The sequence below is a fragment of the Salmo trutta genome, unplaced genomic scaffold, assembly GCF_901001165.1.
Source record: "Salmo trutta unplaced genomic scaffold, fSalTru1.1, whole genome shotgun sequence".
In the NCBI taxonomy this organism is placed as follows: domain Eukaryota; kingdom Metazoa; phylum Chordata; class Actinopteri; order Salmoniformes; family Salmonidae; genus Salmo; species Salmo trutta.
The window spans coordinates 987,318-999,493 of NW_021823115.1; the positions used below are offsets into that span (position 1 = coordinate 987,318).

Genomic DNA, 12,176 nt, shown 5'->3' on the forward strand with positions numbered 1-12,176 from the left:
AGCTGTTGTGATAGGTCATGTCATTGTCCTCTGCTCCAGCCTCTACGACTTAGTGTGTGTGTGTGTGTGTCCCAGCCTCTCACAGTGTGGTCTACCAGAACGAGGCCTGTGTGTTTCATTGTCCTCTCTCTGTGTGTGTGTGTGTCCCAGCCTCTCACAGTGTGGTCTACCAGAACGAGGCCTGTGTGTTTCATTGTCCTCTCTCTGTGTGTGTGTGTGTCCCAGCCTCTCACAGTGTGGTCTACCAGAACGAGGCCTGTGTGTTTCATTGTCCTCTCTCTCTTTGTGTGTGTGTGTGTCCCAGCCTCTCACAGTGTGGTCTACCAGAACGAGGCCTGTGTGTTTCATTGTCCTCTCTCTCTTTGTGTGTGTGTGTGTGTGTGTTCCCCAGCCTCTCACAGTGTGGTCTACCAGAACGAGGAGGGGAAGTGGGTGACTGATCTGGCTTACTACTCGTCCTTTGAGAAGGAGGTGGATGGAAAGCAGCTTCCGGAAGTAGCAGACCAGTTCCAGGCCGAGGACTTCGTTCCAGGCAGTAAGTACAGGAGTTATTGTCAAACTGTTATTTTAAGCTGTACATGGAAATAGGGATTTGTGTATCGTTCCTTTTGGTTATGATAACTAGGTGTTGGGTGTTCCCCACCGTAGCGTCGGTACGAAAGATCCACTATAAAACAGCGTGTTTTGATCCTGAATGCTGATTGAACGAACAGCGTTCCAAACCGTGCTCCATTGGCCGTCACACATCTATCTATGCCTGTCAACAGTTCCATCTGAAAATGATCGCTGTGCCTCGTCGGAATGTCGCTGTGCCTCGACGGAATGTCGCTGTGCCTCGACGGAATGTCGCTGTGCCTCGTCGGAATGTCGCTGTGCCTCGTCGGAATGTCGCTGTGCCTCGTCGGAATGTCGCTGTGCCTCGTCGGAATGTCGCTGTGCCTCGACGGAATGTCGCTGTGCCTCGACGGAATGTCGCTGTGCCTCGACGGAATGTCGCTGTGCCTCGACGGAATGTCGCTGTGCCTCGTCGGAATGTCGCTGTCCCTAATAGACGCTGTGCCTAATCGGAATGTCGCTGTCCCTAATGATCGCTGTGCCTCGTCAGAATGTCGCTGTCCCTAATGATCGCTGTGCCTTGTCGGAATGTCATGCTGCTGTCCCAAGTGATCGCAGTGTTGGCCTGTTTTTATTGTGTTCCAGGTAACGCCATAGAGAAGATCATAGAGGACCAGAAGGTGTTTGAGAAGGAGAACCAGTTCATGCAGGAGGAGGTGATGGCGCAGGACTCCACCAGTCCAGGTCTCCTATCTGACACGTCCTGGAGACTCCCGGCCAGCAGCCACATCCTGATGAGGGCCAGCCAGGTGTCCCAGGAGCTGGACAGAGGGAACCAGAGCTACCTCCGTCTGTCTCTGGGGACCTTCTTCCAGCAGCGCTCTGAGGCCCTGGGCTGTCTAGGGGACGACAGGGAGGACGATACAGTCAAACGGGTATGGGGCTTGTTCGATGATGTCCTATCGACGTCGCTCTGCAGCCCGTTGCTCTGCAGCCCATCGTTCTGCAGCCCGTCGTTCTACTCTTCCACTATTCACGTAGTCTCTTAGGGTCGGTGTGCTTTTAGTTCAGGAGTACGAGCTTTCATCTCGGTCCGGGAAACCTGCCCGCGGTGTCGAAGGGACAGTAGGGAAGCCGTGTTTCAGACGACCGCTGAGGGTTTAAGCCTGTGGTTTTTATTCCCTTCCCATCACCCTTCTGACTTGACCAGTTTGTTGTTGTATCTTTTCTCTCCAGCCGTCGTTTGGTTACGTCATCACATCTCCAGAGAAGAGGGAACCATTTCCTCTGATTCAACCATCAGACTTCCTGTCTCAGGACAGCTCGGTCCGCAGCGACACCCTCCCACACACCGACCACGACCGCACCATGAACACAGGTAGGTACCGTCTGGACGTCCACGACACTTATTCCTGATTCCCGCTGTGAGCCCGGCCAGTAAGACACTTATTCCTGATTCCCACTGTGAGGCCAGCCAGTAAGACACTTATTCCTGATTCCCACTGTGAGGCCAGCCAGTAAGACACTTATTCCTGATTCCCACTGTGAGGCCAGCCAGTAAGACACTTATTCCTGATTCCCACTGTGAGGCCAGCCAGTAAGACACTTATTCCTGATTCCCACTGTGAGGCCAGCCAGTAAGACACTTATTCCTGATTCCCACTGTGAGGCCAGCCAGTAAGACACTTATTCCTGATTCCCACTGTGAGGCCAGCCAGTAAGACACTTATTCCTGATTCCCACTGTGAGGCCAGCCAGTAAGACACTTATTCCTGATTCCCACTGTGAGGCCAGCCAGTAAGACACTTATTCCTGATTCCCACTGTGAGGCCAGCCAGTAAGACACTTATTCCTGATTCCCACTGTGAGGCCAGCCAGTAAGACACTTATTCCTGATTCCCACTGTGAGGCCAGCCAGTAAGACACTTATTCCTGATTCCCACTGTGAGGCCAGCCAGTAAGACACTTATTCCTGATTCCCACTGTGAGGCCAGCCACTAAGACACTTATTCCTGATTCCCGCTGTGAGGCCGGCCAGTAAGACACTTATTCCTGATTCCCTCTGTGAGGCCGGCCAGTAAGACACTTATTCCTGATTCCCGCTGTGAGGCCGGCCAGTAAGACACTTATTCCTGATTCCCACTGTGAGGGGCCAGCCAGGCCAGCCAGTAAGACACTTATTCCTGATTCCCACTGTGAGGCCGGCCAGGCCAGCCAGTAAGACACTTATTCCTGATTCCCACTGAGGCCAGGCCAGCCAGTAAGACACTTATTCCTGATTCCCGCTGTGAGGCCGGCCAGCCCAGCCAGTAAGACACTTATTCCTGATTCCCGCTGTGAGGCCGGCCAGCCCAGCCAGTACATCTTGACTTGGTTTGGCATAATTTTTCATACTTGATCACAGTCATCATATTTATTCCTAATTTTAAACTCAAATCAGTCATCAGAGTATCAGATATGGTAGTTGATACTTCCAATGTGTTGTTTTTGTAGAGGACTTGGACAAGACTGTGGAGGCAGCTCTAGACAGGGTGTCACCGACAGGAGATGAAGAGCCAGAGCCTTGTGAATCAGTCTCCCCCTTCCCTGAGGCCCTGCTCTCCCCCAGCCAGACCCTTCCCTCAGCCTCCCCCCTCCCTGAGGCCCTGCTCTCCCCCAGCCAGACCCTTCCCTCCCCCGGCAGCCTGGACCCCAGCCCCGGCAGCGGCACAGACCAGTCTAACCTCATGTTGTCTATCAGCACCATTGCCTCGGCCATCGCAGATGCCTCCATCTCCTCAGAGCCCTCCCAGCTGGCTGCCATGATCATGGAGCTTTCAAAGAGGAGTCGGACCCAGAGGCAACGCCAGAAAGGTCTGCCGCGTCCAGCCCCAGGTATCCCATATTCATACTACATCTGAAATTCTACTCTTTAATTCTGTTGTGTTTGTTGGAAGGTGATGTCAGCACCACTTCACCAGGTCATGAGAAATCTAAAGGAGATTTTGTTTCTGATTCCCAGCCTCTGTCCTGGAAGAACAAACTCCCAGCCCTAACCGGGTTGAACTGGACCAGTCCAGTCCTAACCGGGTTCAACTGGACCAACGGGGGGACCTGCTGGAGGCTCTACAGAGGAGCCAGTGTGCTGGGGACCTGCTGGAGACTCTACAGAGGAGCCAGTGTGCCGGGGACCTGCTGGAGACTCTACAGAGGAGCCAGTATGCCGGAGACCTGCTGGAGGCTCTACAGAGGAGCCAGTGTGCTGGGGACCTGCTGGAGACTCTACAGAGGAGCCAGTGTGCCGGAGACCTGCTGGAGGCTCTACAGAGGAGCCAGTGTGCCGGAGACCTGCTGGAGACTCTACAGAGGAGCCAGTATGCCGGGGACCTGAGTGCCTTCGACATTGAAAAGTACCTGAAACAGACAGAGGTATCCACCAGCAGCGACAGCGACCAGTCAGGCTCCTCCCACTACACCTTTGACTTCCTCAGCTGGGCCGACAGCTTCAACTCCTCCCACAGGAAGTCCCAGGCCGCGTCACTTGTTGTTACTGTGGAGAACGAGAGCTCGGGTTATCAACACCAGGCTACCGAATACCAGGCTATCGCCAAGGGAGATATCTCCTCATCGTCTGGCGTGGAGGCTAAGGCGGGTTTGACACAAGGTTACCCTGCTGCTACGACCCGTCCAGTCTCTGCTGGGCTACATCCAGGTTCTGACCAGAGTGGACCAGGACCAGCTAACAAGACGGAGGTGAGGAGGAGTTCCATCCCTCGTCCCAGGTTCAGCTCCATCCCTACAGCCTCTGGTAACCCAGGGAGGAGGTGTGTGGGCCCTGGTCAGTTCTCAACCTCCACAGCCAAACCAGCTGCTGACAGGAAGTCTGCAGGGAATAACAGTGAGCCCCAACCAGCTGGTATGCTGAGCAGGAGCAGCACAGAGAGTGGTGGGGCTGAACTAGGAGTAGTCCGTCCAACACCCAACAACAACCCAGCCCAGAAGGTAGAGGACCGCTCCACAGCTCCTGCCCCAGGTCCTAAAACCTCCCCTGGTCTGAGGAAGGGTCTGTCAGGGCCGCTGTCCCTCAGAGACATCACATCCCCCTCCCAGAGAGCCAGGAGGAGCACGGTGAAGACGCACGCGACCGGGAGCAGTACAGCCCAGCAGGAGAAACCCGGTGGCCTGGAGGAGAGTGTTGGAGAAGCTCCTCCCGGCGCTGTGACCAAACATGTTGGTTTTACTACCTCCTGTCACAGCCCCCAGCCTGCTGCTGCACACAGGACGGACGGTCAGTCTCTGGTCCAATCAACATCATTATTCAGCTATTCTTCAACTCATTTAAGAGAGAAATAAACATGTTTGTTTAGCTTAGCTTAGTTTCGATCCCGTTTTTTTCCTGGTCCTTCCGGACAGATTGGGACATCTGGTTTTTCAATGTTGATTTATAGTTTATTTGAGGTGATTTCCTGGTCTTGTGTTCTGCAGACAATGATAAAGAAGGATTTAGTTCATTGGTTAAAGAGGGTATTAATATCCTGGTCAGGTTATGGATAGTAATGTGATCTCTGGTTAGATTGTATTAATGTGGTGGATAGTAATGTGATCTCTGGTTAGATTGTATTAATGTGGTGGATAGTAATGTGATCTCTGGTTAGATTGTATTAATGTGATGGTTAGTAATGATCTCTGGTTAGATTGTATTAATGTGGTGGATAGTAATGTGATCTCTGGTTAGATTGTATTAATGTGGTGGATAGTAATGTGATCTCTGGTTAGATTGTATTAATGTGGTGGATAGTAATGTGATCTCTGGTTAGATTGTATTAATGTGGTGGATAGTAATGTGATCTCTGGTTAGATTGTATTAATGTGGTGGATAGTAATGTGATCTCTGGTTAGATTGTATTAATGTGGTGGATAGTAATGTGATCTCTGGTTAGATTGTATTAATGTGGTGGATAGTAATGTGTTGTTCTCTGCAGGTGTGTCGCCAGGTACTCCTCTGCATCATGCTGGAGGACCAGAGCAGAGCCAGTGTACCTTCAGACCCTCCACCTCTCCTCTCACCCACTCCTCCCCCTCACAGACCTCCTTCCCCAACCAAGAAGGGTAAATCAATCAATCCGGCTGCTTCAAATCAATCAATTATTCAATCAATCAAACCATCAATCAATTATTAAATCAATCAGATGTCAGGTCGTGCCCTCTACTGTGTAACTCTACTTGCAGTTCATCCTAAATCTTGTATTTCTCTCTGTTCTCTGGTTGCCTGTACAGGCCTGTGTGTCCCCCCTCCTCCAGTGTAGGGGACAGGAGACCCCCCAGTGATCTCTCTCCTCCCCAGTCCCAGTCAGAGTGGAGTTGTTCCAGTCCCAGTCTCAGCAGGCTGACGTACATCTCTCTGAATGACGGCACGGCTCTCGACAGCACCGACATCCCAACTCCCGACAGACACAAGGTATTGTAGGCAGCCGATTGGGCCTTTGTTTATATGGGCTTCTCTTTCGAATACTCCTTTTCCCGTGTCTCAGTGGGGATTCCTGTCGGGCTGTTTTACAAATGACCAAGAGCTCAATCGCACGTCGTCTGACCGAGGGCCAGCCCTTTTGGTGGTTCTCATCCTCTCTTCTTCTTTGCGGAAGTGATCAGGACGGCTTCTGAAGCTCTCTCTCCTCTCTGTGTGACTTGAATTCCTGTCTTCCTGCTTTAACAGTTCACAGGTCAACCGTGAGGTCAATGGAGACGATTAGTGTTCGGTACTTACCGAATGGGGGGAATGTGTTTTCTACTTCTGTCTCCGGTCGTAGCTTAACGTGACACGGCTAGCCATCGCCACTTGGTTAACCCCATGCCGTGAGGCTTAAGCTAACTTGGCTAGCCATCGCCACTTGGTTAACCCCACGCCGTGAGGCTTAAGCTAACTTGTCTAGCCATCGCCACTTGGTTAACCCCACGCCGTGAGGCTTAAGCTAACTTGGCTAGCCATCGCCACTTGGTTAACCCCATGCCGTGAGGCTTAAGCTAACTTGGCTAGCCATCGCCACTTGGTTAACCCCATGCCGTGAGGCTTAAGCTAACTTGGCTAGCCATCGCCACTTGGTTAACCCCATGCCGTGAGGCTTAAGCTAACTTGGCTAGTCATCGCGACTTGGTTAACCCTACGCCGTGAGGCTTAAGCTAACTTGGCTAGCCATCGCCACTTGGTTAACCCCATGCCGTGAGGCTTAAGCTAACTTGGTTAGCCATCGCCACTTGGTTAACCCCATGCCGTGAGGCTTAAGCTAACTTGGCTAGCCATCGCCACTTGGTTAACCCCATGCCGTGAGGCTTAAGCTAACTTGGCTAGCCATCGCCACTTGGTTAACCCCATGCCGTGAGGCTTAAGCTAACTTGGCTAGCCATCGCCACTTGGTTAACCCCATGCCGTGAGGCTTAAGCTAACTTGGCTAGCCATCGCCACTTGGTTAACCCTACGCCGTGAGGCTTAAGCTAACTTGGCTAGCCATCGCCACTTGGTTAACCCCATGCCGTGAGGCTTAAGCTAACTTGGCTAGCTCGCTGGAAAGCTTACTCTGCCGACACGTAGTTCCCATTGGCTAGCTTTCCATACCTGGAGAAGTAGAATTGCTAGCGTTTCTGTTGTCGAAAGACACGGGGGGAAAGCACACACTTTCTCTGGTTCGCTGACAATGAGTGAGAGATCTCACCACATTTCCCAGCTGGCAAGAAGGAAAGGAGTAGTGGCTGGAGGAGCGGAGGCGTGGGGAGGAGCGGAGGCGTGGGGAGGAGTAAAAAATGGATTAAAAAAAAGCATTCATTGAATATCCCTTTGAGCATGGTGATGTTATTAATTACACTTTGGATGGTATATCAATACACCCAGTTACTACAAAGATACAGGCGTCCTTCCTAACTCAGTTGCCAGAGAGGAAGGAAACTGCTCAGTGATTTCACCATGAGGCCAATGGTGACTTTAAAACAGTTACTGAGTTTAATGGCTGTGATGGGGGAGAACTGAGGATGGATCAACAACATTGTAGTTACTCAACAATACAAACAAACATAAATAACTGTGAAAAGGAAGCCTGTACAGAATAACAAATATTCCAAAACATGTATCCTGTTTGCAACAAGGCACTAAATTAATACTGCAAAAAAATGTGGCAAAGCAATTAACACTTTGTATTCAGGACAAAAAGTTATGTTTGGTTCAAATACAACACTGAGTACCACTTCATATTTTTAAGCATCATGGTGGCTGCATCATGTTATGGGTATGCTTGTCATAGTTAAGGACTGGGGAGTTTTTCAGGATAAAAAGAAATGGAATGGAGCTAAGCACAGACAAAATCCTAGAGGAAAACCTGGTTCAGTCTGCTTTCCACCAGACACTGGGAGATGAATTCACCTTTCAGCAGGACAATAACCTACAACACAAGGCCAAATCTACACTGGGAGATGAATTCACCTTTCAGCAGGACAATAACCTAAAACGCAAGGCCAAATCTACACTGGAGTTGATTACCAAGAAGACAGTGAATGATTCTGAGTGGCCAAGTTCACAGTTTTGACCTAATTCTGTTTTAAAATCTATGGTATGACCTGAAAATGGTTGTCTAGCAATGATCAACAACCAATTTGACAGAACACGAAGAAGAAGGGGGTAAATGTTGCACAATCCAGGTGTTGGAACGCTCTTAGATTTACCCAGAAATACTCACAGCAGTAATCACTGGCAATATATTTACTCAGGGGGTTGAAAACTTATCTAGGCAACATATATATTACTGTTTCATTTTTCAGAAATGTTTTACAAATGCTCACATTTTTCTTCCGCTTCGACATTTACAAAGTATTTTGTGTTTTAAAAAGTCTCAAAGGGTGTGAATACTTTTCTGAAGGCGCTGTATCTCTCATTAACAGAGAACCGAGGTAAAGAAACCTTGAGTTTTGGGTGTTTTGTCTTGATTGTTGATGCACAATGTTAAGCTGAATGACGGTTATCTTCCTGGAAAAACTCAGCTAGCTATGTTATGTGCTGGAGTTTTACTACATGAAGGAATAACCCATGGACTGTGTGATATCTTCTCTCCCTTCCCCCAGAGTAATGGCACCATGTCTCTGAGCACCACTATCATCAGGGCCAGTCCTACCCCTGCAGTAGAAGGGGCTGATACCCAGAATCCTTCAGGTCAGGATCTACCTCCTAACCGCTCTACAGACGTCCTCTGTCCTCCTAGACAGTCCAAGAGCCCAGAGTCTCCTCGCCACTCTTACGGTCCTCGTAGTGGCTCGGTAGACTTGCGGAGTGGTTCAGGTCTGGGCTGTACACGCAGCCAGAGTGAGTGTAACTATCACTGTGGGAATAATAGAGACTACAACCAGCAGAAACGCCACTCCGAACCCAACTCGCACCACCTCGCCAAGGTGGATTCTGGTTACTCCAGCAACCTGAACTTCCAGCAGCCCAGCGGTATGGGGGGCCAGGGGAACCATCAGTGGTCCGGGGTCTCAGCCCAGGGGAGTGAGGTCTATCCTGGGGCCAGGACGGGCTTCGGCCTGCCTTCCTCCGAGGACCTGTGCTACATGCCCATCTCCAGCTTCAAGCCCCAGGGCTCCATGGTGGACCTGCATCCAGGGGTCCCCAGCCTCCTGACGGGGCGCTCCCTCTTCAGCTCCCAGCTGGCACAGCAGAACCTGGGTTCAGATGGAGCTCTACACCCTGGTCTCCCTCTGGCTGCTCCCTACCACCACATGGCAGCAGCAGGGAACGGCCTGTACGGTCACGCTCTGTCCTCACGGTTAGGACCCAACGTTGATCCCTCAGTCAGACACCTCCACAGCTCTGGGGGTCTGGGTGTCTCTGGGCCTGGTGGACCAGGAGGTCCTGGGGGTCTGTACCACTGCTCTAACCCCCACCTCAAACCCTTGGCCACAGGACTGATGGAGGAGAACCCCTACAGCCAGCGCTGTGTAGCCTCGTGGTCTAACGGCAGCCTTCCTGAACTCACAGGTTAGTCTTCCAGCCTTCCCGAACTCGCAGGTTAGCCTTCCCGAACTCGCAGGTTAGCCTTCCCGAACTCGCAGGTTAGCCTTCCCGAACTCGCAGGTTAGCCTTCCCGAACTCGCAGGTTAGCCTTCCCGAACTCGCAGGTTAGCCTTCCCGAACTCGCAGGTTAGCCCCTTCCCGAACCCGCAGGTTAGCCCCTTCCCGAACTCGCAGGTTAGCCTTCCCGAACTCACAGGTTAGCCCCTTCCCGAACTCGCAGGTTAGCCCCTTCCCGAACCCGCAGGTTAGCCCCTTCCCGAACTCGCAGGTTAGCCTTCCCGAACTCGCAGGTTAGCCCCTTCCCGAACCCGACCTGAACTCGCAGGTTAGCCTTCAATCAGTTCTGGAATGGTATCTTGAATCACTCCAGATAAGAGGGTGTGTTGCAGTTGGAAGAGTTTGAAACGGTGTATCTCAATCTTGAGTGATAAATACGTGTAATTTTGTCAGCTTGAAGATAACCCTGGACCCTTCTCCCTCTCCAATCCTCCAGCCCAGGTCGTGATCCCTGAGGAGCTGAGGTTCCCCCATGCCTGCTGTGTGGGCATCTCCTCTCAGACCTCACTGGGCATCTTCAACCCCTCCGAGCGCTGGCAGCAGGTCTCCATCACAGTCACCAGCCTGGCCATCGACGGAGAGAAGGTGAGTCATTTTGTTTCTAATGAATTTGTAAAGAGGACAATGATTTACAGAGAATTGTATGGTCTGAAATAATGTCAACAAACATGTAAATGTAAAAAAAAAATGCTGAGGGAATATTTTAATCAAATTGAGAGCCAATAAATAGTCCCGGAAATGTAACCACTGAAGAACGAGGAACCGCTGTCGAACCATAATGGCCATTTCCTGTCCCGCCCAGTTTGATTCATTCCCGTACCAGTGGCTGATAGTGAAGAACAAGACTATCATTGGCCCTAAGAGCACGGAGGAGCAGAAGGTGTTGTTCATCCCACCTCAGGCCGGGGTTTACCAGGCTGTCCTCAGTGTCTCCTCCTGGCCCGCCTCCGCTGAGGCCCAGGCTGCCGCCCGCGCCGAGGTGTTCGCCAAGAGGGTGGTCCTCGTCGCCATGGCAGAGAACCCTGCTCTGGAGGTAAGGGGGTGTGGCTGATCAATTGTTGGCTTGTTAGCTTTAATCCCAAGTGAGGAGTGGGTGTAACTAATGTCGATCGTTAGTTAGCTTTGAGTCCATGTCAGGACAGGAAGTACACCTACTACATGCTTCCTGTTTGGTTTGTTTTACTGCTTATATTTCAGTGTTTTTAAACAACAGTTCTGTAGAACCTCAAGGTCTCTGTTCTCGTTGGTTGATATCAATGATGTTGTTTCTCTGGAACAGAGAACACATTATATTCTGGGTGGTTTCTCCACTGGAACACATTATATTCTGGGTGGGTTCTCCACTGGAACAGATAACACATTATATTCTGAGTGGGTTCTCCACTGGAACACATTATATTCTGAGTGGTTTCTCCACTGGAACACATTATATTCTGGGTGGGTTCTCCACTGGAACAGATAACACATTATATTCTGAGTGGGTTCTCCACTGGAACACATTATATTCTGAGTGGGTTCTCCACTGGAACACATTATATTCTGGGTGGGTTCTCCACTGGAACACATTATATTCTGGGTGGGTTCTCCACTGGAACACATTATATTCTGGGTGGGTTCTCCACTGGAACACACTATATTCTGGCTGGGTTCTCCACTGGAACACATTATATTCTGGGTTCTCCTCTCCAGGTGGATGTAGGGAAGTGTGGCAGTCTGGACTTTGGGGACCTGGCAGGTGGCTGTGCCAAAGCTCTCCCTCTGAAGCTGCTGAACAGGACTCATGCTACCGTTCCAATTCGACTGGTTATCAGTGCTGTAAGACAATGCTATGCACTACATTACCATACAATACAATGCTATGCACTACATTACCATACAATGCTATGCACCACATTACCATACAATGCTATGCACCACATTACCATACAATGCTATGCACTACATTACCATACAATACGATGCTATGCACCACATTACCATACAATGCTATGCACTACATTACCATACAATACAGTACAATGCAATGTTATGCACTACATTACCATACAATACAATGCTATGCACTACATTACCATACAATACAGTACAACGCTATGCAGTACATTACCATACAATACAGTACAATACAATGCTATGCACTACATTACCGTACAATACAATGCTGTGCAGTACATTACCGTACAATACAATGCTATGCAGTACATTACCATACAATACAATGCTATGCAGTACATTACCATACAATACAATGCAGTACATTACGATGCAATACAGTACATTGCGATGCAATACAATGCTATGCAGTACAATACTATGCAATACAATACAATGCTATGCAGTACAATACTATGCAATACAGTACAATGCTATGCAGTACATTGCGATGCAATACTATACAGTACAATACAGTACGATGCAATACATTACAATGCTTTGCAGTACATTATGATGCAATACAGTGCAGCAACGGACAATAACTTATGTTGTATAGGTCATTAGTCTTCTGTCTGAGTTGTGCAGAACTTCGTCATGCAGG

The 12,176-nt window shown here is 50.0% G+C and overlaps 1 protein-coding gene across 7 annotated transcripts in view; it reads left to right on the forward strand.

Moving 5' to 3' along the window:
• Positions 1-12,176, forward strand: part of LOC115189011 (centrosomal protein of 192 kDa) — a 60,022-nt gene that overhangs the window by 17,049 nt on the left and 30,797 nt on the right. For all 7 annotated transcript variants that reach the window (XM_029747833.1, XM_029747840.1, XM_029747834.1 and 4 more), the window contains 11 exons: positions 392-535; positions 1,201-1,490; positions 1,792-1,933; positions 3,049-3,429; positions 3,557-4,822; positions 5,517-5,643; positions 5,812-5,992; positions 8,638-9,547; positions 10,077-10,225; positions 10,443-10,673; positions 11,330-11,455. In XM_029747833.1, the coding sequence (XP_029603693.1) occupies positions 392-535; positions 1,201-1,490; positions 1,792-1,933; positions 3,049-3,429; positions 3,557-4,822; positions 5,517-5,643; positions 5,812-5,992; positions 8,638-9,547; positions 10,077-10,225; positions 10,443-10,673; positions 11,330-11,455 (3,947 nt within the window). The remainder of the gene's footprint in view (positions 1-391; positions 536-1,200; positions 1,491-1,791; positions 1,934-3,048; positions 3,430-3,556; positions 4,823-5,516; positions 5,644-5,811; positions 5,993-8,637; positions 9,548-10,076; positions 10,226-10,442; positions 10,674-11,329; positions 11,456-12,176) is intronic.